The sequence below is a fragment of the Coturnix japonica genome, chromosome 17 (assembly GCF_001577835.2).
Source record: "Coturnix japonica isolate 7356 chromosome 17, Coturnix japonica 2.1, whole genome shotgun sequence".
In the NCBI taxonomy this organism is placed as follows: Eukaryota; Metazoa; Chordata; class Aves; order Galliformes; family Phasianidae; genus Coturnix; species Coturnix japonica.
The window spans coordinates 2,434,290-2,456,505 of NC_029532.1; the positions used below are offsets into that span (position 1 = coordinate 2,434,290).

The 22,216-nt window shown below is 45.3% G+C and overlaps 1 protein-coding gene across 1 annotated transcript; it reads left to right on the forward strand.

Moving 5' to 3' along the window:
* Positions 1-7,333: 7,333 nt before the first annotated feature.
* On the forward strand, positions 7,334-18,122 carry LOC116654186 (type 2 lactosamine alpha-2,3-sialyltransferase-like). The gene is given in 6 exon segments (XM_032448168.1): positions 7,334-7,541; positions 13,598-13,697; positions 14,902-14,926; positions 15,285-15,482; positions 16,989-17,167; positions 17,547-18,122. Coding segments are annotated over 6 exon segments (672 nt in total). The 5' UTR covers positions 7,334-7,479; the 3' UTR covers positions 17,655-18,122.
* The last annotated feature ends 4,094 nt before the right edge of the window (positions 18,123-22,216 follow it).

Genomic DNA, 22,216 nt, shown 5'->3' on the forward strand with positions numbered 1-22,216 from the left:
GACAGATATAATTTCACCATCTGTGTTGAGCCCCTCCCCTTCCTGTGGGATCACCACACTGGCGAGCTTACAGTGAACCTCTAAGTATCAGTATTTGCTTCCTCCAGAAAAGGTCAATGCCCAGCACTTCTGGGCAGTGGTACCATGACCTTTTCAAAGCACAGACAGATGGAAGTGGCTCTGTGGAGAAAGGCCAGGGCAGGAGGGCAGCTGGCAGCCTTTGCAGGAGTCTGTTTTAGTGGCAGAACATAAAAGTCTCCCAAACACACACACATTTGCAGCCAGCTCTCAGCTGGTTTACAGCCAGAGACTTCAGAGGTGCCGCAGTGCTTGAAGCAGTGTGAAGTCAACCACCTTCTTCTGCACTGATCCTCCTATCTATAAGATGCTTCACTTCAAGCATCTGGTCAGGGACTCATGCAGGGGGAATAAGGAATGGAGCCATGTCTGACTTCCCCTGGGTCAACCACTTCCATTATTTGTCCCATATCCTACATAGTAAAGACAAAAGATGGAGTCCAGGGTCCCATCAGACACATTTTTGGTGTGATTTTGGAGATCCTGGTTGCAGGGTAAGAAGCAAAAGTCTTTGCAGACTATCTGAACTCAGTGAAATGCCTATCTCACTGCCTTGTTATCTCACTGCCTCACATGTTTAGTGTGCCCAAACACACAGCTGAACTGGGACCCAAATCTGGAGCTATTCCAGAGTTGAAGAAAATAGACAAAGCAGATCCAGTGCCCTCAAGAGAGCACAGTTGGGTAAAATTGCCTTACTAGCCAAATGAGATGAAGCGTGCAGTAAGTTTAATTTCTGTGTTACGTTCTTGTTAATAACAATATCTAATTAAGGCATCTGGTGACAAGTTAATGGACAGTAAAGGAAAAAATCAAGCAGGCTTTATTGAATTTTTCATCTAACCTCAGCTCTCTGTGTTTGAATGAATCCATCATTGGAGACAGTGCCTTGTTTGTCTGAATCTGACTTCAGCCCAGAAGTGTAAGTTGTAGCTTTATTGTCTAGGACCTATCCCTTAAAATTAAACTCGTCATTCTCATGAAGATGATTGCTTGAAGGGGAGATTAACCTTTACGATGTGATGATGGAAGTTGTTGTTGTTCATTTCAAGAGCCCGTGAATATTATCGGGAGCTGCAAGTGATGAAAACTGGACTAAGATTTGGGGACAGAGATGAGGGGAGAAAATAGAGTTTGCCTTTTATTGGGCTCTTCTGATCCTTTTTTCTTTTCACATCTGATTTCACTGCGGTGAAATTTAAGAAATGATTTGAAGGAGTTTAAATCTTATTTATATGTGTGCACAGCACCTCATGCAGAAAGGAACTGTCTAGGAACTTTGTGTGATCCTAAAGAAAACACGGTTATTTATCAATGGCATGTTGGTTACTTCTGTTTGTTATGTGCTGCACATTTCCTTTTCCCTTCTTCCTTCTGTCTTGAGAAAGAGACAACCAGGTTGTCCACAGGCTCTTGCAGCAGAAAAGCCCTTTGCCCTTTTCTTCCTGTTATCTTTTAAAATGGAAGACATCAAGGCTGTGCATATCAATATTGCAAGCACTGGCCCCACGGATTGTGCCTACACCACCACCCAAAGGTATAACACTGGCCTAAGCAGACCAACCAAGGTTCACTCCATGCTCAGGGAAGGAAGAAATGCTTCTAGGACAGCTCAACCACAGCAAATTTTATCCCTCACCAAAGGTTGTCTGAACCCAGCAAGGACAGGAGTGTAGCCCTGACTAAACAGTTCTGTATAAAATGACACTGAGCTGTTTTTGAGCTCCTCTGTATGTGATTGATCTCCTGTAACAGGACACGTGCAATTAACCGGCAGCTTTGCTATTAATAAATATCTCTGAGTATATGGATAAAATGAATTGGGGTCTCTGCGGATTATTGCCTTTCTCCATCTGACACTTCTTTAGATGAATGACATGGAGAAAAAAAGAGAATCCTAACAGTATATAATTGAGTGTGTACTAGGGTTTATGGAGAGATTCCTACAATAACTGTCATGTTCCACCTGACGGAGTAGCTGTTATGTGAACATGCCAAAGTACCACTTTCCTTGCTGTGATCTTTGTTCTCACTTGCTTTTTCTGCATTAGCTTAAAATCTCCTTTAGCCAGTGTCACTGAATGCAACCTGAATAATGACTTGAGTGGAAAATAAGGATGGGAATAAAGAATGAGATGAACATTTACTGTCAGAGGCCTCAAATTGGGCACCAAAATGAAAGGAGACCCACTGTTCCAGAGCCAGAGAGCTCCTGCTGCTTCCACCAGTGACAGCTTCTCTGGAAATCAGGACACATCGATTTATATCCTGCTGCCGTGCTAGGCATTGTCAAGCCTCTGCTCCAAAGGGGACAGCTAGAACTGGTGCATGAAGCACTGGAAAGAAATGAAGGCACCAAACATAGAAAGAACTGAGACCACTCCATGCCAGGGGAGAGGGGAAGATTTGCTTTCACACTCTTTGAGGCTGTGTTGTGTGTCTTTTGCTGTTCCAAGCTCCATCAGAGATGTTTGCTGCTTATATATTAACAAAATATATTTGTGCTGTTGAACTGAAGTCCTATTTGGATGTGGCAATGTTTAAAGAAAATGCACAGCTCACAAGCAGCCCTGCAGCCTAGGAATAGGGCTGATAAACACAGGCATAAGCCTTTCCCCTGACCTGGCAGTGGCTGGAGTTACAGGCAGACAGATTCCATCTTCCTCTGGACACACGTCCCAAGATGACTCACAAAAGGACACTCTGCCTTTGCAGCTCTCCTGTCCTTTCACATCTAACATCAAAGAGAAAACTGCCTGTTCATCCCAGCCCTCCCTCCCCATCCTTTTCCCAGCTCTCCCTCCTCACCCCAGTCTTTTTTTCCATTGCTGCCCAGCATCTTTCCATCCCATCTTCCATCTCTGACCTCCTTTTCTCCCTTTCCTCCTCTTTCACTTGTCTCACACTCAAGCCTCCCACAGCTACAAACCTGCCAGCAGGTCTTGCATGCAATGGAGCTGCGAGATGCACTGTCACTTTCTACCCCTCCATGTCCCCCTGCCTACTCCCCACTGATCTGTTCCAGACGACAGGTAACCTCAGCCAGAAAGATGGATGCCATAATTACATTCCCCTTTCCAGCAGCTTTTTCCCCTTACTTCTTCCTGATGGAAATCGTGGGCAAGAAAAATCTATTATTACTCTCCAAATCATATCAAATATTTATCAGGGTAATTCTCTAGTTATCACCACTGATTGCAAGCCTTAGTCATGTAGTAAATCTTGTTAGTGTCATCTCTGGGAATGTGTCTCGTCTGTCTTTGCAGCCGAGTGCTGCATAACCAGGTTGCCCCAGGGGAACTTGGCTTACGGGAAAGGCAGTGGAGAAGGAGGTGGTGGAGGCGATCAAAGATGGTCACAGACTTTCCAACTCCCCTCGTTCCTAGGATGCAAGATGGGGGCTGATAAGGATGAAGCAAGAGCAGGCAGGTTGCATGTGGGAAGGGGACATTTGCTGGTCTGATGAACCCTTAATTTGTCAGACTCTGGCAGTAGGGCTACTGGCAGAATTACATGATTATTATTAGGGTCCAGTTAAGTCAGGGCAACCTTGACATCTCTACCAGCCACACCAAGGACTTTCCTTCCACCCTCTGCAGAAAGCACTAACAAATGCAGCCATTCTAGCTGCGCTTTTTTTTTGTTGCTGTTGTTGTTGGCACCAAAATGTTTCCAGATTGCACCTATTTTTAAACTCTTTATTGGGTCAGATCTGGACAGCTTGGAGACTTCAGCTCTTCCCTCTTTTTACCCCTGTGCACATAACTTATTGCTGCAAAGGGAAGAAAAGAGCAACAAATTTCCTCTGCCAGAACCAATCAATCTGGCACCTGTCATCAGCATCACAGCAGCTATAAAATATTTAATTTCTTAATGATGAATTGGCAGATTGTTTAAAAAAGACAACAAGGAAACAAAGAAAAGGAAGCAGACAGTCACAATCTGCAGTCACTCTCTGCCAGGCTGAGCCTTTGGAACTGATAGCAGGAATATGTTTTTACACCCAACCTACCTGAGACTGTTGTCTATTAATAAAGCTCTACTGGTTGTTCTGGGGACGTTTCTGTTGATATAGTCATTGAACCCTTGACTTGCTGTCCCTGAGTCCCACCACTGATTCTTGATGAGATATAGTCTTCAAAGGAACCTCTTTTTCAGAATGCAGAAACGAGCTCCTCGATGGCACAGATCTTTCCTTCCTCAAGAGCTGTTGCAACAGTATAAATAAGGGAAAGAAGTGACCAGGCTGGGTCAGAGCACAAGTCCATCTAGCCGGGTATTCTGTCTCGAGCAGTAGCCAAGAGTGGATGCTTTAGGAAATGTACAGGAATAGGTCAATCATAGAGTGCTGTTTCTCTAGCTGCCTCCAGCAATCTACAGCCCAGGGAGATCTTTATGGTTTCTACCTCCAACTGGAATTTTCTTTCACAAACTTGCCTAATCCTTTTTTAAACTCATGAAAACTTTCAGCATCCACAAAATCTTCACTCAAAGACTCCCACAGTTCTCCTGAATGGAGCCGTACGTCTTATTTTGTTTTCTGTATATCACCTACTAATTTTACTTGATACTCCCAGTCCTTGCATTAAAGAGACAGTGAAAAATCATCTTCTCTTCAGCCCTCATCCTTTGGACATGTTTGGCTCACAAAACATGTGATTCAGCTGATAGAGTTGCTCTGAAGAGAAGATGGCACAGAAACCAAGTCCCTTGGCTGAAGTTATAGGAATTACTTACAGGACTTAAAAAATACCTGCCCCCTGCCCCCTTATTAATCTATTCCCATTTCTATGGCACCTCAGTAAATCCTCTAAATACACAGGCAAGCAAACTGCCTGCCCAAAGACCTCCTTTTACTGTAGCCTGCTCTAGTGGGCTTTATGGCAAACACAGTGTTATTTGTTTTGGTGGTTTTCTTTGTTTGATCAACTTCTAAGTCCTGTTCTTGAAACCTTTTAATTACAAGAAACATAAGGTTTCACTAAGGCAAATGCAAACTTTTATCCATCATAGCAGTGAAGAAAAGCTGAAAGCGGGAGTTCCTCCAAAAACCCGAGGAAACGAAGAGGATGTGAACATTCATCATTTCTCAAAGTTTATTATTTTTAAGTCAGCCTCATGATTCGAAGCAGTGATGCTCTGCAGTGGCGTGACTGAACCTACACTGTTCATCTGGGCTGGGGGAGCACGCTGGGAAGTTTGGCAGACACAAGTGGGTGGCTGGCAGCTTGTACAGAGAACCTTCATGCTTTCTCCTCTGTCTCTCCTTGCAGTGGGTGGGGAATGAGGGCTCTGAGAGACATCCACGGTGGGATCAGCCAGTTGTGGTGGGATAGCAGTGTCTGTTAGGTACTGAGCACCATGAAACGTCTTAGCTAAAAAAGCTCAGTTCACCAGATTTCTGGCAGGGCCTTCGAGCTCTGTCTGCTCTGATGATTTGTTTCAGCCCTCCTGCAGACATCCTGTGTAAATGCACTGAATAAAAAGCTACCATTTGTAAAGGAGGGGCTTAACCTGCTTTCAAGAGGGGTCAGTGCAATTAAGAGCAGCACCCATCACTGCCAGGAGCTGGTTCATGACGACAAACTGCTTCAGACCTCCCCCATCCCTGTTAACATGGGTCTGCTCTAGGGCAAAGTGAGGTTTCCCCAGCTCATGTGCAGATTCTCTGAACCGCAGAAGGATGTTTCTCTATGCACCAAAGCACACTGTGCTCCTAAGGGCTGGTTGCTTTGGCACAGGGATAAGACGAAATCAAAGGCCTCCACTTTTGTGTCAGACAGCTCTTTTCCCCATTAACTCTGGATCTGTCTTCTACAGATGGTGTTTAAAGAGAAGGTTGCTCCATTGATCCTGCCTAATATCTCTTTGAGAGTTTTGAATGGAAAACATGCCGCTTATCTCTAATCAAAGCTGTGTTTTTATCTGCCTTTGGGCCAAAGCACTGTAACAGGCTTGGCCCTTACATAGAACTTGATGCAGAGCAGATGTGGGGCTGCCTGCCACCTTTCTGGGTATGCAGAGGGTCATTTCCCCACTGGAAAACTGTCCTCAAGGACAAGGGAGCAGAGAAGAGCTGGCAGATCGTTTATTTAATTTGAATAGAAGGAAAAAAACTTTTATGATAAGGGTGGTGAAGCACTGGCACAGGTTGCCCTGATAAGTGGTAGATTTCCCATCCCTGGATGCAGCCGAGGTCAGGCTGGATAGGGCTCTCAGCACCTGACTGAACTGTAGGTGTCCCTGTTCATTGCAGGGGAGTTAGACTAGATGACCTTTAAGGGTCCTTTCCAACTCCAATTATTATGTTTCTATGAATTAGAAACCATCAATCCAGCAACTCTTAGCTACCTGACTGCAGCACAGTAGTCTGAAGAGGGATCTCTTTCCCATCTACTAAAATAGACACCACCGCCAGCAAAAAAAGCTGGGAAAAGTGACTCAAAGCGGGGGAAGGAAGAGGGATAGGGCTGATGGATAGCTAGACACCCACATCAGGAGAGCATCTAAGCAAAACTGCTTGCATCCTACTGTTGTCAACGTGATTTCAAAGCATATGCTTAAGTTGTGAAGGGACCGAGAGAATGGTTAGTCGTAGGAAGCTTTTGGCTCACAGCAGTATAAGACACATTGAGTGTAAGCAGTATAAGACACATTCTTGCAATGGGCAGCCTCAGTACCCTTTCTATCACAGTGCATTTCCATAAAGCTTTAGCAAAGAGCAAGAGGTTAAAGAAACCCTGCCTTTCTTTCCCTCTTGTTACCCACACTCAGTCCTGGGAACTGGCCTGAAGGCATCTCTTGCCCTTGACTTCTTGCCAGGCTGCCTAGCTGGAAACCTTTCTCCAGATGGAGCAGACTAGGAGAGGTAAGGAAATGCAAAGAGGAAAGAAATGAAAACATATGGATATTTCTAATTTTGCTAATGTTTTTGATGTCATTTAAACCACCAGAAAGAAAAAAATGTAAGGAAAATATTATGATTCCACTCTAATGCTTTTTACATTCATTTGTATTAGCATAACTTTCTTTTCAGTACTATTTTCTTTCAGAATCTGGATGAGGTAGATGCTTTATTTTATTATTTGATTGAAAAGAAACTACTTTCTCCCAAATACCTTTTGTTTTTTCTTTCATTAAAAAGTACTAACTGAACATGGCCTGTCAAAGCCATGCACTGCAGTGAAAATAGGAAGATGCACAGATACATAGCCTGAAAAAGCAGCTTCCCAGGGAAAGTAAATTCTTACCTGTCTACCTCGGTGTACAAGCTTCATCACTGCCAGGGATTTTATCAAGAATCATAAAGCTGCTCTTTTGGAGCCACACAAAGCACAGGGTGAAGCATGGCTGCCATGGCGTTGCAAAGGCCGGACTGGAGCAGGTTGGCATTTTGGGGGCATGGAAGCCTCTGTGACTAACACAGCATGGATGGGAGCTGGCTGGGGAAGGAGATAGGGATGGCAAGGAAACAGAAATATCCCTTCTGCCCCTAAAGTTCTCTTGTAGTACTGGGGTGGGAGGTGCGAAGCCAAGGCCTGCAAGGCTGCATGCTATGGCGGCACGTAGGCCTGCTGCATGACTGCGGGCTGCAAGGAGGATGAAGCAGGGTCTGAGGACCTCTGTTAGTTGGGTTACATGTGGGCAAACACTCTTTGGGGCTGTGGTTGGCAGAGGGGTGGTACAGCCCCTTGGGGAGGGACTCACAATGCTGGTCCAAGCAGTAGGGATGCACCAAGGGCTGCGGCCTTCCTCACACTGCGCCCTGCAACAGCAGGCCTCACTTCCCCCCCATACAGAAAAGATATTCCAGGCCGCAGTTATTACAGCACTATAACCCTGACCCCAGTGGTACATACCCCATTGCTTATCCTTCCTGCCGTCAGACAGCTTCATTTTCCTTCTCTCTGGTGATTTAGTTTTATTTTACTTGTATTGTTGTGAAACCAGGGTCACGCTGTGCTGCCACTGTGTCTGTCCACGCTCACAGCATCCACTTTGCAGCCCCAAACATGCAGGGCTGGACCTGGTTTCAGCTGCTCTTCAAACCACAAGGTGCCATAAAAGGCTTTTATTTCCTCTCATTACTCTCCAGTCCATTCCTCCTGCTTTGCCTTCCCATGGGCTTAGCTGGACAGTCTGCCCTAGGACATGCTAACAGCCCAGGGCTTAGAGACCCAACTTCTGCCCCAGGGTCTGACAATGTATGTGGATCCTTCCTCCTGCCCTGCAGGAATTCTCCCCTGAATCCTTGGGTTAGTTCATTTTTTTCCTATGCAGCAGCTTGTGTTTTTCTTTTCTGAATAAGTTGTGTCTAGGTTAGGCTCCAGGGTCTGCCTGTGTGCCTTGCTGCTTTTCTAAGGCTCAGGAGTAAGAAAAGAGAGGGATGCAGAGGACAGGATGAATTGCCACATCTTTGGGCTGGCAGGCTGACATCAAAGCAATGGGAGAAAATAAGAGCTCTGAAAGAGGGTTTCCTTTGGAGCTGTGCCCTGAAGGGACTAGGGGAACAGCAGTAGCAGTGTGGGGAGACAGGAGTCATGCTGGCTGCAAAGAGAAGGGAAATTTGTTTGGCTGCAGAGAGACAAGGCTGCAGCACCCTGAGGTGCCTTTTCCCAGCAAGGAGCCAGTCTGGAGCTGGCTAAAGAAACACAGTGATGCCATCAGCCCCAAGTGCTGCCAGCCACGTGCTCTGTCCTGCCTATGCTGTACACAGTGTAGGGTTCCTCTGTCCCCAGATTTACAGCTTGATATCCTCGTCCCAGATGGTGTTCCCCCATCCCAAGGTGTTCATAGACCATGCTGTGCATGCTGCTTGCTGCTGCCATCACTGATTGGGACACTTTGCAGCTGTCACCATAGGTGCTGTCAAGGCATCGTTATGCCATTTACTCACACTGTTAATGAGTGCTCTCTCCCATGGATGCATTTAGCAGTGTGGCACAGTGCCTGCTGACAGGAGCTGAGGACATGCCACAGCTGGAACAGGGCTTCTTCTGCAGAGAGGATGCATCTGCAGGATGGGGAATTTTCCAGGTGAATCAGAGGGCAAAATTCCTATTTTTCACTCCTCGGCTCCTTTTCTGTTGAACTCTTTGTTATTCCCCTCTGAGATCTTGGTACTCTCTCCTGCCTCTGGGCATGGGTATCTGCAGGGAATGAGAACCTGTTCAGGGTAGGTGCACTGCACTAATGGGGTGCTCCCTGCAAAATCCCCCAGGAATGCATCTGTGGGTCCTCCCAGTCTCTTTCCCTTTGGTAAAACGTCACTTTAAGCTACATTAAGCTGTAATTAAGCTGCGCTACTCACGGCACTTCCTGGACTCACAGTCTGAGCTATATAACACAGCCACCCAGCTGACTTTCTGCAGTAGGGGGAGCAGCAGCACATCGGTGGGCCGGGAAGCATCACTGTGCAGGGCTGTCCTTTAACATCTCTGGGTGTGGGTGTTCATATGTGGCAGCGGTCACAGGATTTGGCACTCCTGAGTGGTCAGTGCTGGGAGCTGGGCACACCCGGGAGCACTGGGGGTTTTGCTCACCGTTTCCTCGTCCTCTGCGAGTTTTGGCCGCCGGAATATATTGCAGTGCACACTTAAAGCACACGATGGCACTGCAGGAGCGTATAACTGCCTCAGACCCCTCTGCTGCTCAGCTGGGTTTCTTAGCCCTCCGAGGAGGCAAAAGTCCTGCAGGTGCACTTTACAGGGACAAGGTATGGAGAGAGCTCTGGGGGACATGGCAGCCCAGTGCTGTCCCCTACTAGGACAAAAGTTGGAGCCCAGGCTGCTGCCTGCCTCTACAGCATCACTCCATCACCATGGGGCAGGAGGAACCAGAAGAGTACATGGTGCTGCAATGGGTGTGACCAACATCATCCAAAATGCAAAGAGGATGATGACCCAAACAAACCTTCCCCAAAGAGACCAGCCGTGCTTAGTTAGGTGGCCAGACAGGTGCAGAGTTAATCTGGGCTACAGCATTTAAAAACTAATATGCACAAAATGTGCTCACCTGGGAGTACTGAGGATTTCCAACCTCCCCTTGGGTCCCTAAAGCTGTCTTGACTTTTTGAGGTCGTGCAGGTGGAGAGACGGTCTTCAGATGCACACTGGTCAGAAGCAAGCCCTGGTGCAAGTCTTGTGTGATAATGTCCTGTTGGCTGGCTCCTGAAGCTTAGAAGAGAATGAGATTGTTGGTTCCTGAAGCAACTAATCCTCCAGCCAAAAAACAGGGAGAGGTGTAGAGAGAGCAGAAAAGCTATAATTGCATTTTCACAGAGCACGTGCTTTTTCCTGAAATAATCCTTTAAAAAATACTTGCATGTGACAGTTCTGATAGTTGGCTGTTCTTTGCAGACAAGAGCTTCCTGCTGTACTGAAGGATACATGCAGCAAGTTCTGCCCAGATCACATAGGTACGTAAAACAGTGCAGCCACCTTTGTAGAGGTTTCTTGAATTACCAGGTGGATGGCTTTGCTTTTCGTCCTCCTGTTACCCCTCTATGAACTTAAGTTATCCTTAGGACTTTTCCATAAGTACCAAGATGTGTATCCAGAATGAAAAGCACAAAATCAGCATCAGAAGAGAAGAAAGCTCTTCCATGAAAGGAGAGGGATGGAGGGGTTTGGTTTCTACAGCTCTAGCCCATCTCTCTGGATGGAATGCTCTTTGCTTGATATCTCCCTGCTTTAAATGCAGCTGATTGATTTTCTTTCTCCTTTTCTGCCTGCTTATTTTAATAAAGATAGATTATTTATTTTATTATATATTTTCTTAAAACCCAAAGCAAAATGTTCCACTCTCTCCGCCCACCCCCCTGGCACTTAAACACTGATGGGTTGTTTCTTTTTTCAGTGGTTATAATTTGATTTCTGCCTCTCCCGCTGGGCTGATGTGAGAGAAACAATATTTAGAGAAGTAGATTTAAAAACAAAGAAATGGAGCAGGAGAGGTAGAGGCTGGGAGAGGTGTGGGAAGAAGGAAAGAGAATCAACGAGAATGAACTCTCATTTTCTAGGCCGTTTTCTTAAGTTTGCAATCTCTGATGGGCAAAAATCCCAGTATAGCTCAACTAATCAATTACTCTCTGAAGAATAGAAAATGCCTCGTCTCTTTTCGGTATTTTTGTGTTATTCTTGGCCTGCTGCAGTGACTCACCGTAGCTGCTCTGTGCCAATGATTTCAGGTTTGTAGCCTCTTTCAGTGGTAGGGAATTGTGATCATCTCCGCTTTGCAAGAGGAGAAACTGAGGCAGGCGTAGTAAATTGGTTCCTTCCCCTTCAGATCGTGGGACAGCGGTTCAATCAGCACACATAATCCAGACGGCGTTTTCAGCAGCGCTCAGCTCTTTACACTTAGACAAAAGGAGGCTTTCAGCAGTGCTTAGCGGGGACAATACTGAGCAGCAAGTTTTCAAAAGAATTCAGCTCCTCCACTCTTGGAGTGCCTTAAAGAAAAGCTCCTGCCTTTTACTAATGGCAATGGCTGCTTTTCCTTTACCAAGAACCCGAGCCTTCATTCCTAGGCACGGAATTTAGAACTTCATCATATATTTAATAGTTTTTAAAGGTTTAACATCCCTCCTTTTTTTCCTCCTTGTTTTTCCTGGTTTCTGGGGATGCAGTTAGTGATTGTTTTTGTGCATATCTGAAGTGAATAGCTTTTCTAAATATTTTTTTCCCCTTCCTTAAAATACATAATTGAGATTGTCTGCTGCAGTTTATATTTCCTGCTGTGGAGACAAATACCTTAATTAGAATGGAAGGGAGGAAAAAAAAAATATATCATACAGAAAAATAAAGCAGCTCTGTGAAAACTGAAAGGATTGAAAGAAGTAGAAATGAGCAAATGAAGCCCAGGCAGGAGGCATCTTGCACAAACAAGTGTGTGTACTCACACCAGCTGTGGGGGTTGCTTTGCTCAGTGCAAGGAAGGAGGCACAGGTGGAAGCCTGACTGCACTGAGTAGCGTTCCATTTCTGCAGGCACTGAGAGCTGCTCTCAAACTGCTCGACCTCCTACAGCTCCAGCTCTGTCTGCAGGGCAGATGTGTGGCTTGGTTACAATTATTCTGTTGGGAGAATAAAGGGGAGAGGGGACCGTTTATTGTCATAAGTGCCTTGGCCATGCCTCTTTCTTTCACTTGAAAGGGAAGGGTTAAATTAATCCCCAGTGGTTTCTGCAATTCATTATGGGATTTCTCCTACCTGCTGGTCCTCCTTTGCAAGCCTTGGGGAAATTACAGCAGAAGAAAGCAGCAAGAAATGCCTACATTTACCAGGCTGGTATTAACTGCAGGGATGTACGAGAGGGATACACGTACAAAATTGTTTTTTAGTCCTTAAGATTGTGTGAATAGGAGAAAAGTTGATCATCTGTATAACTGAGAGCACAGTGTGAGCCTACAGGGAAGTGGGGTAAGAGACCTCTTGCTTTCCTTAGTCTTTTTAAGCAGCAGCAGCCTGTGAAGGATGTGCATTCAGCCCACTCCCATTTCCATACCAGGTCTGCAGTCAGAGCAGATGAGCTACCTCTCTCTACATCCTTGTCTTAATATCTTTATAGGAAACCCTCCCAGTTCCTTTCCCTGAAAGTACATCCAACCAGAAAAACACCCTGCAGCCTCATAGCACACTGTGCAGCTGGGGCTTCCCATAAGGCAGGTTCTTGATGCCCTGCAGGTTCTGCCCATGTCAAGGAGGACCATGGGACCTCCTTGATGTGGTGTAGGGGAACAGCAGCTGCCAGCCCTGGAATTTGGAGGGCAGCCTTGCACCAGCTAGCTGGCAACCAGCAGAAGGGTCTGTTTGGATGGATTAATCAGCCTTACAAAGGTCTCCTTCCAAGCCATAGAATAGAGGGAAGAGGATGGACTGAGAACATCTTCATGTACTTCTCTGCAGCTGAGCTGAGATTTGTATCCAGCTCGTTGAGGATAATTAGATGAACATCATAAGATGGGGAAGCTCTGCACTCACTTTCTGCACCATCCCTCCAAGAGAGAAGTGTATTATTCTTGTTTTTCACCAGCCTGAGCCAGTAATTGTCTATGTGACTGTGGTGCTATCTTTATATAATTAAGGTTGTCATTCAGACTCGTACACCTAAACACTACAAACTCTACAGCTTACGAGGATTGATCACAGGACTTTAGTAACAGTCAAAGCAGCACTTTGTGGACTCTTTTCTTTTGTCAGAGGAACCAACTATGGAGTGTGAGTCTGAAACGTCCTTGGGATGGTGGTGAGGTGTTTCCAGTCCTCACTGGACACACAACTGTGATGCCAGGTCCTGTGCAGGCAGTGGGATGAGCTGCACTGATCCTGATCGATGTGCATGTGGGTTTTGTGGGTCAGCAGGCAGAGCACGGGGGACACCCATGCTATGTGAACAGAGGGACACAGCATTGGGAGATCTAGGCTTGGGAGACAAGCACACAGCCTGCCTGTCTGAGCAAAAGTACTGCTGAATGAAAGCTCATTAGTCTTGTTCGACTGATGTCATCTGCTGTTTTGCAGGATGTGCATGAAGACAAGCATGAATGCTATAGCTGTAGTCAGAAGACTCTTCCTTGTCCTTTTCCAGCGCAAAAAAAACTGGTGTTCTTGCTCTCTGTGGGTAAGAAAACCTCAGCAAATGGTAGTCTCCAAGAGAGGCAAAATCTGTGCCTGTTTTGGGTGAATTTTTGGAAAACTGAGTCATTCTGGATGTTTTGGGGGAGGATGGAGAGCAGAAAAGCAACTGAAAGGGGATAATTTTCCCCCAAAGTATGGAGGTTCCTCTGTTGTTTTGCACTAGTACAACCAGGTGTTGACTCAGTGAATTCCCCCCTCTGTTAATATTGATTAATATTTAAAGCCCCGTTATGAGGCCTGCCTCCTGTATGCTGTGTGCACAGGGCTGTGGAGGCTGGGGCAGGGTTAATGTGCTTCTGTGATACTCAGACTGAATTCCTGGGGTGAAAGGAAAGTCTGGCAGTCACCTCCTGACAACTGCTGCTGTGATCTTAGCAAGATCAGGGTTCAGAAATGGGTGTTTACCTGTGTTGTGTGTATGCATGTAGCAATGCAGAAATAATTGGCTGATGAAAGCCTCTGTGTGGTGAGTGTAGGAAATGTGGGAGAGACCCCGTGTTGCAGTGTCTGCATTGAGTGTATGTCACCACTTGTGTTCTCCCTCTAAAAGAAGGAAAACCAATTCTAATTTCATACCATCGTTGAGAGGCCAGTTGTTTGTCATAGAGAAAAAAAATCACTGCTGCTTAATGACCAAGATGAGACCATTGTCATTTTCATAAAGAGGAAAGAGCTATCACAGTGTACAGTGATATAATGACTATTTTGTGGTACAATATGGGAAATGCTGAGGAAAGTAAAATTAAAAGTCTTTTATCTACCATCAGAATGGATTCTTTACTAATGGTAAGAAGAACAAAAAAAGGAAAAACAAATGCCAAAAAATCCTTATTCTCATGTGCCAGCATGAACACAGCAGCATCTTTGTGAAGCCAGAAAGAGGAGCTGGGTACAACAATGGGCAAGGAGAAGGGTTAGACCTCAGAGCTTGTCCCAGACCCACAGGGTTCATGGGGAAATCCTACTCCTTTCCCAGGTCTTAGAGCTGTAGCAGTGTCCGTGGTGTTGATTCCCATTTTGTGCTCTGCGTCATGTCAACAGAAGGGTGTAAATGATGGAGGAGCCTTTCCCTGCTGCATCCACAGTCCCAAATTCTCTGCAGCTATTGGAAGTTCTCTCTCTTAGTGTTCAACTTCACAGTCTTTCTGCCTCTTACTCCTGCTACTCTTCATCTCCTCTCTCAGTAGGTTTCTCTTTCTGTCCCTTTTAAAGGTACCCTTTCAAGCAGCTCTCATACTGATGAACTTAAGCTGCTAGCTCCTAGCTCCCTCCCTTTAACTTCTGTCATACCCTGAATTCTTTTCTCAGTGTTGCCCTGTCCCATCTATTTTCTCTTGCTCTAATTCCATCCCAAGCATGACAGGCTGGATGAATCCCTGAAATGCTCCTGCCCACCTTCACTGGGAGCAGGAAATGAAGTAGCCTGTCTGCAGCAGCTGTAGACAAGCACTTTTATTTGCACCCTTTCTGTGACCTTCTTCTCCCTAATACACTGTATACCTCCAGCAGAGATCTGCTGGTATAATTACTGCTCTGCTGGGTATCCACACTTGACTTTCTATTTCCTTAGTGCCTTGTTCACTCCAGCCAGCTAGAGGTCCCACATCTAGAATATTGATGATATCCTATTGCCTTTGTGAATGTGTAAGGACATTACACCCTCTGGAAAACAGTGCCAACAATACACTGATGGTGTTTGTCCCATTCAAGCCTCTGGATTTCTTATGGCTGAGGGAAGTATTGCTGAAAACAAAGAACAAGGTGAGATGTCTTTAATGACGGATGGTTGAAACCAGGTTATCTGTAGTCACATACTCAATAGCTCTCATAATCATGTATCTTTCAAATATTTAATGAACCACACAAGACACTTGAGACCTTATTTGTCACTAATTAGACCCCAGTCACACCTAGATTGCAGATGGGTGCATGAGAACAAATGGAAAAGACCAGGAGATGCTTTATTCCTCCAAACTCTCAGTCCTTCTGTGCATCCAGCCAGGGCCATCTTTTACTTTAGCATGGTGTTTTGGGTTTTGAACCCTGTTTCTTCAAAGAAAAGAAGGCTTTTCTTGCTTGTCACCACAGCACAGTGTTACTCTAATTCCAGTCTGCCCTGTAAGCTTTTGCCATTTTGAATTCAAGTAACTTTTCAGAGTTGAATTTCTGGCTGTAGTTCTAGACCTCAGGACACCTGCTTCTCTAGTGATAGCAGCTTTGTCATAAAGCTCTTTCATACGTGTTCCTGTGATTTTCCTGTCTCTAGACCATTACTGATAATTAACTAGCATATTGAGAGGAATTTTGGTTGGCATTCCTTAAAACATTCAGGTCTTGCAGATCTCTGGCCTGAGGCTGGCTGTTATGCCCACTACTTCGGGAATGCAAATTTCCCCTTCACTGCACAATGGAGGATTACTTCATTAATGAATCTACTTTGTCTTCAGTCCTCACGATCTTTGTGATGGTGCTGTGCAATCTTTAATTAACTTTAAGCCTGCTGGGCACCACCAGGATGTTTATAATCTGCAACAAAAGTAGGAGAAGCTTGAAGGCCTAGTGTGGTGAAATAACCTTGTCCAAGGTCATGCACTAACTTGGTAGGGGCTGAGATTAGGTGCCAAGTCTCCTGACTGCTGAAGCAGTGCTGTAAAAAACTACATTTCCCTGCTAAACTGCTTGGAAAGTGTGAAGCAGGGCAATCCAGAGGAGGAGTGCTAAGTGCTTGGTTAAGCCTGTGGGACCAGTTCAGCCACTCACAGTGCAGTGGGTGTTCTGCACCATCACAAGATTGTTAAGGCAAGGTCTCAGCTGGTACAAGGCCATGTTAGTTTTATGTGAGCAGAGGGAAGTTTTGTAACACATAGGCCAGGGACAGGAATTTAATGCATGGATAGGAACTAAGGTTTCACACGAAGGCCCCCAGCAGGGAACACACACAAAGAGGCACACAGAAATGAAAGAGATGTAGGGACTTAGTACAGGCTCAGTTATAGATGTGGTCTTCTTAGAAGGCGTGCTACCATCCAAAAGCTTTTTCATTTCCATGGAGCTCCACATTTGATAATCTCAGAGGCTGTACGTTCCTGAGTCCCCATCTTCTGCAGCATCTCCTCATAAGATGCTCCTTGTTTGAGTTCTGGGATTGCTATCCAGGCACTTGTTCTGTTTTATTTATGTATTTTTTTTCCTGCATGGAGTGTGAAGGAAGCTACTGGTCCCAGCTGCAAAGGTGTTGCTGATGTCAGTTTTGTAAAAGTATGAGTTTGAAATGCTAAACAGATGTTCTCTCTTTTCCCTTCTCAGAGATATGCCACCACGGGAATCATTGCTTTGAACTTAGCCCTCCATCTGTGCCAAGAGGTCAACATTGCAGGCTTTAGTTACCCTGGCAACCATGACAATGCTACACCAATACATTATTACAATACTGGTCTCTCACTGAAAAACGAGGTAGAAAATGCTTTCCCTTCAAACTAAGGTGTTCTCCATAGGGGAACCCATTGGAAAAAGCTGGGACTAAAGGAGCTATGAGAGCTGGTACCTATCGCCAGTGCTGCTTGTGGAAATTGGAATCATAGTTGGAGTTGGAAGGGATCCTTTTAAAGGTCAACTAGACCAACTCCTCTGTAAGTGCTAGGGTACTTTTTCTTCCCAAAACTACTTGAAAACATGCTGGTTTCCTCTTCATGCCTTTAATCTGTCTTAGTTTGCTGACTCAGGTCCTGTGCAGTGGGGCTGTAAGTTGGGTCAGGCAGGATCTGTGCATTTCAGGGAGAATTAGAGGCACTGTAAGGATTAACCTGTAACTTTGGCTTTCTTATCCCTGCAGCTCTTTCAGTATAATCTCACAGCAGAGAGGAACTGGCTTCTGAAAATGATGGAGTGGGGAGTGACTGCTGACTTAACCTACCATGCCTTCCAGGCCCAGAACCATTGAGGGGAGGCCATGCTATCCCCATCCAGACACCTCAGTTGGGCTTTCCCTTCTTTCAGGTAGAATGGGAGGTCAAACCCTGAGATTCAGAGCACTTTCCCCATCTTCCATTTGCCTCTGGCTTCCACCACTGTCTGCTGTAGTGGAGGATGAGTGTTGAGCAACACTTTTTCCTTATATAATCTCCTCCTGCTTTGTAATCAGCCATCCTGTACTCACTGAGCTACTTGTGAAAAGCACCAGACCAAGATGCTAAGCTGGTCTGCAGGCCCTGAGAAACTCAAAGGTGAAGGTGCAGTGCTTACCTTGAGATTTCAGATTCCTTCATGCACAAATTGGAGCAGAAGAAAGTTACATCCATTGCTTTGGAAACGGACTAGGTTGAAAACACAATTTTACTGTCTTGCTAATTGTTGGGAAATGTTAATGTCTGCAGTAAACACACACACAAAAAAATGTATCTTTTATTGTTCTGTTAGAGAATAAATGGACTTCTGAGCTTTGTTGCAGCCATTTCAGCCAGGTCTTCATTGAAAGGAAGCTCTAAAGGTAGGATTGGCTTAATTTATATCAGACTGCATGTGTGGAAACATGCTGTATTTTCAGCATTACTATGCTACCCGTATAACTTCAGGCACTTTCTACACCAGGCAAAGCTTCTGCTTCCCCTCCCACTTCCTTCCCCTCTATGCTGTGGTCAGGCTTTCAGGGTACTTCCCATGCTATTTGATTCCTGGGTAGCTTCTCAGCCCTCTCTCCTGAAGGCTTTCTCTAACACCTTCTCATGATCTATGAAGAGCTGATCCCCTTCATGTTGTTCTTTGCTCAGACTGGTTCCTCCTCTAGAGCTGGAATAGTTTTGCTCTGGGCCCTGCATGCCATTGTGGCCAAAGAAATACTGCCTTGCCCCAAGAGCCTTGTGGAAGAACCGAGGCCTCATTGCAGCTTTGAGAAAGGGCACTTGGCGGCTAAAAGGAGATGACCTAATCTTGTGCATGCAAACTGAACTGAACTGAGCTTGGGAGGAAGAAAAAAAAGCTGTTTCAATAAGTTTCTCTTTATTGGCTAAACATTGGCTCTGGGCTATGTTCTGAAAACAAATAAACCTTTACTTTCTACCTAACACACAATAACCACACAGATTCTGCTGGGTTCCAATAATCCGGTGTTCCTGAATGTTTACAGGAATGCATTTGGATCTGGCTCAGACTGTTTCAGAAGTTATTGCAGTGCTCTGTATGCAGTGACAGTGGGCTCTCAACTATGTGGGTAATCACTTACTCCCTGTTCTTCTCTTGGTAAAGTGGCACAGAATTCTGAACGTCTAAAAGCTGACCTATAAGGCGTGCTACCAGCTAATCCCAGGAGATGGTTTACATTTCCTCTCTAGGTAGCTTTGTAGGAGCTGCATTTGCACTTTATGCCGCAGTCATTGCAACATTTTCCTGTTGTGTAGTGACAAGTCATGGGAGCAAAACCCATAAACACCAGGCTCAGGAGTCTTAGCACCGGTCACAGCCAGAGAGCTGCAGTCCTCCATGTCCTACACAGATTTCCTGCCTGGTAGTTTGAATAAATCCCTGCCCTACAGCAGGCTTGTTATTATCAAGAGAACTGAGGGAAAGGAGGTGGAATAAGAAGGATAAAGCAGAGCCATGGTAATACAGAACATACGTAAATTAGGCTACCAGATACCATAAGGATGTAATGGAGGGGGAAAGAAAAGGGAAATGAGTCCTGTTGTAGCATCCTTCTCAGAACTGCAGGAGGGCAACTGCACTCCTTCCCAGCACTGTGCATTCACGCCAGGCACTGCAAACAGTCCTGCATCAATGGTGACAATGAGTCCCCAGCTCTGCAGTCAAGGGGTGACCATAGCAGAAGGGCCAGGAGCTGCTGGGTTGCGTGGTGCCTGCCTGCCTGTCCTCAAGGGACGAGGGAGCTCCCAGCCACTGTCATCGCTGCCAGGCAGCACTTGGCAGGTAAGTCTGCATGCCACCACCATCTGTGTGAAATCCTTCCAACCATTTCGACTGAACATTGACTTGTGTAAAATGTAGGGCTCCTAAATGACCTGACATAGTCCATATGGAGTACCTGCCACAGATAGTGACTGCCTTGACACTGATTAATCACTTCCTTTGGTTGTATATTTGTCCCTGGTTGCCTGACACAGTTCTTCCCTAATAGCTTTTGAATAGATCTGGGGTATTCATATGACCTTGGCTTTGGGGAATAGCCCATCTGATGACACACATTACCTACTTCAGTGTAGGCTCAGCTGTTTTCGATCAAACTAAGTTGGACAGTAGTTTTTGGTTTTGTATCCTTCCTCTCTGAACACCCACACCTGTCCTTTTCCTCGGTGGGTAAGACCTTAGTCACACTCTCAGTGTGAACATAATTCTCTTCTTCTGAGGTACAAGATTGCACAAGCAAAAGTCTTTCAGTCTCATCTTCCATCACACCCATTTCACATGGGAAAGCATCACAAGCACCCAAGCACTGCAGCGTGGACCCTTTCAGTGCCTCACATCCTCGGCCTCTTCTTCAGCCTCAGTGCAGGGCAGGGCTCAGTGCTGCCTCTACCCATGGCTGGCCGCTGCGGGAGGCACTGACTCATTGCTTCCAGGAAGCAATGCAATGCAATGCTGCTATTCTCAGCAAGAGGATCTCATAGAGCCATTTTTGGATTTTCTTTTTTAGTTTTCATTGTGATTTAGATAAACTGTTGCTGATCTGTTTTCCCAGCAAATAGTCAGTGATATTCAGCGCTTTGAATTTCAGATGTTTCCTTTTTGTGTCCACTCAGACACCCTTTCTCTTGCAGCCAGATGACTCAGTTGCTGTGCATAAGGAAGGACCACACCTCAGCTGAACCTCAGTGACTGTCTAACTAACATAATGTGTTTTGTTGGTCCAACTATATTGTGGCCATCTTACGCTGGGTAATATCTCCTTTCAGATGACAGAGATTGCATGTATGTTGTGTGCTGCTGCATTACCTGTATTATAATAATCAGAACAGAGCTTACGCTGGCAAGTGTTATTAGAAGCACTGCGATTTTCCGTTAACACCTCCTTCCTAAGAGATCTTTGATGATCCTACCAGAAAATTGCCAGCGCAGTGAGTCGTGTTTGATTTTAGATGTTATTCTTGTCACTTTAAAGGATTCAAAATAATACTTTTGTTTCCTGTGAACTGAAAGAGGAAATTACAGAGGCATTATGCTTTCTACAGTCATTGCACATTGTATGCAAGCTGAAGAATGTGAAGTTAACTAGCACTGACTTTCTAAACTGGTGGCTGGGTTTGATTTGCAAGCTGGTGTGTTTTCTGCTTGTTCCCCATTCCTTGCAATTTCAACACGGTTTGTTTTTGAACCATTGGTGACATGCATTGTGATAGTGTCACTGTGATGCTGTGACAGAAGTGGCACATTTCTTGTGTGTCCTTCACACCGTGCTTTCCACTTGACCCCTGAGTGTGGCTGTTGGATGGATTTTGTGATGCTCCCAAACTCTCCAACATCTTCAGCGAGTCTCCATTGAAATGTTAATGTCTCGAGCATACTTCAGGCTCATCTCAGCTTTAGATAAAAATTAAAAGTGGATTGCTTCGTTCTGCATATTGAATACTAAAGGACACACTCATTTGTCCTCTCTGCAGACTCATGATGCTCTGCCAATTTCCTTAATCCAGGCACAGAAGCAGTCAGCGATTGTTTCCATTCACTTTTGATTCCATTTGCAAAAGGAAATACCTGCAATCACAAGAGGCTTTTCAGAACCCTTTCTTCAGGGTTTTTGTTGAACTTGCCCATTTTCAACAAACTTTTTGTCTGCTGGCTTAATGGGCTCTATCTGGCTGCATATCAGGGCATCCCATTTTGCTCCCATTGTGCTGCCATGTGTTTTTTATCACAAGGGTCATCTGTTAAGTTAGGATTTCCTCATCCCTCAGTGGCCCTCTGCTGACCTTGCCAAAGAAGTCCCACATCCCTCTCCTCTCCCTGCAATCGTACCTATATAAGTGTATTGCTACTCACCTGGTGTAGCAGCTTATATTTACTATCAGTTTTCAGTTTCACGATTAACCACTCCCTGTTCTATCTGCTTCTACACTCATATCCTGTCCTCATTTCCCATTCTTGCCACTTTTCTGTGTCAGTAATATCCCCCAACCCTACAGCTACATCCTCAGTAACAACTCTCAGTTATCTACAGAAACACACGAGTAGATACAATAAAGAACTACCATTTATCAAGGTAAATGAAGGCAAGGAGCTTTGTTAGAAAGCTCACAGCTGAATTAAATTAATACTACAAATGTCTCCTCCAGAAACAATGGCTGTGTCTGTGCTGTGAGTTAAGGATGGCATTGAGACAGCCCTCAACAAACTCAGTTTTGTAGCAAGGCTCTGAATCCAGAGCTCAGCCAGTCCTGGGCATCCCGGTCCTGTGCTCATGTTATGGATGTAAATCTGGCCTTCTGGAAACAGCTCAAAGGTTCATGAAAGTTTCCCTTTTTTCATTAATTTAGCCTGATCTAAACAGAGGCAGTC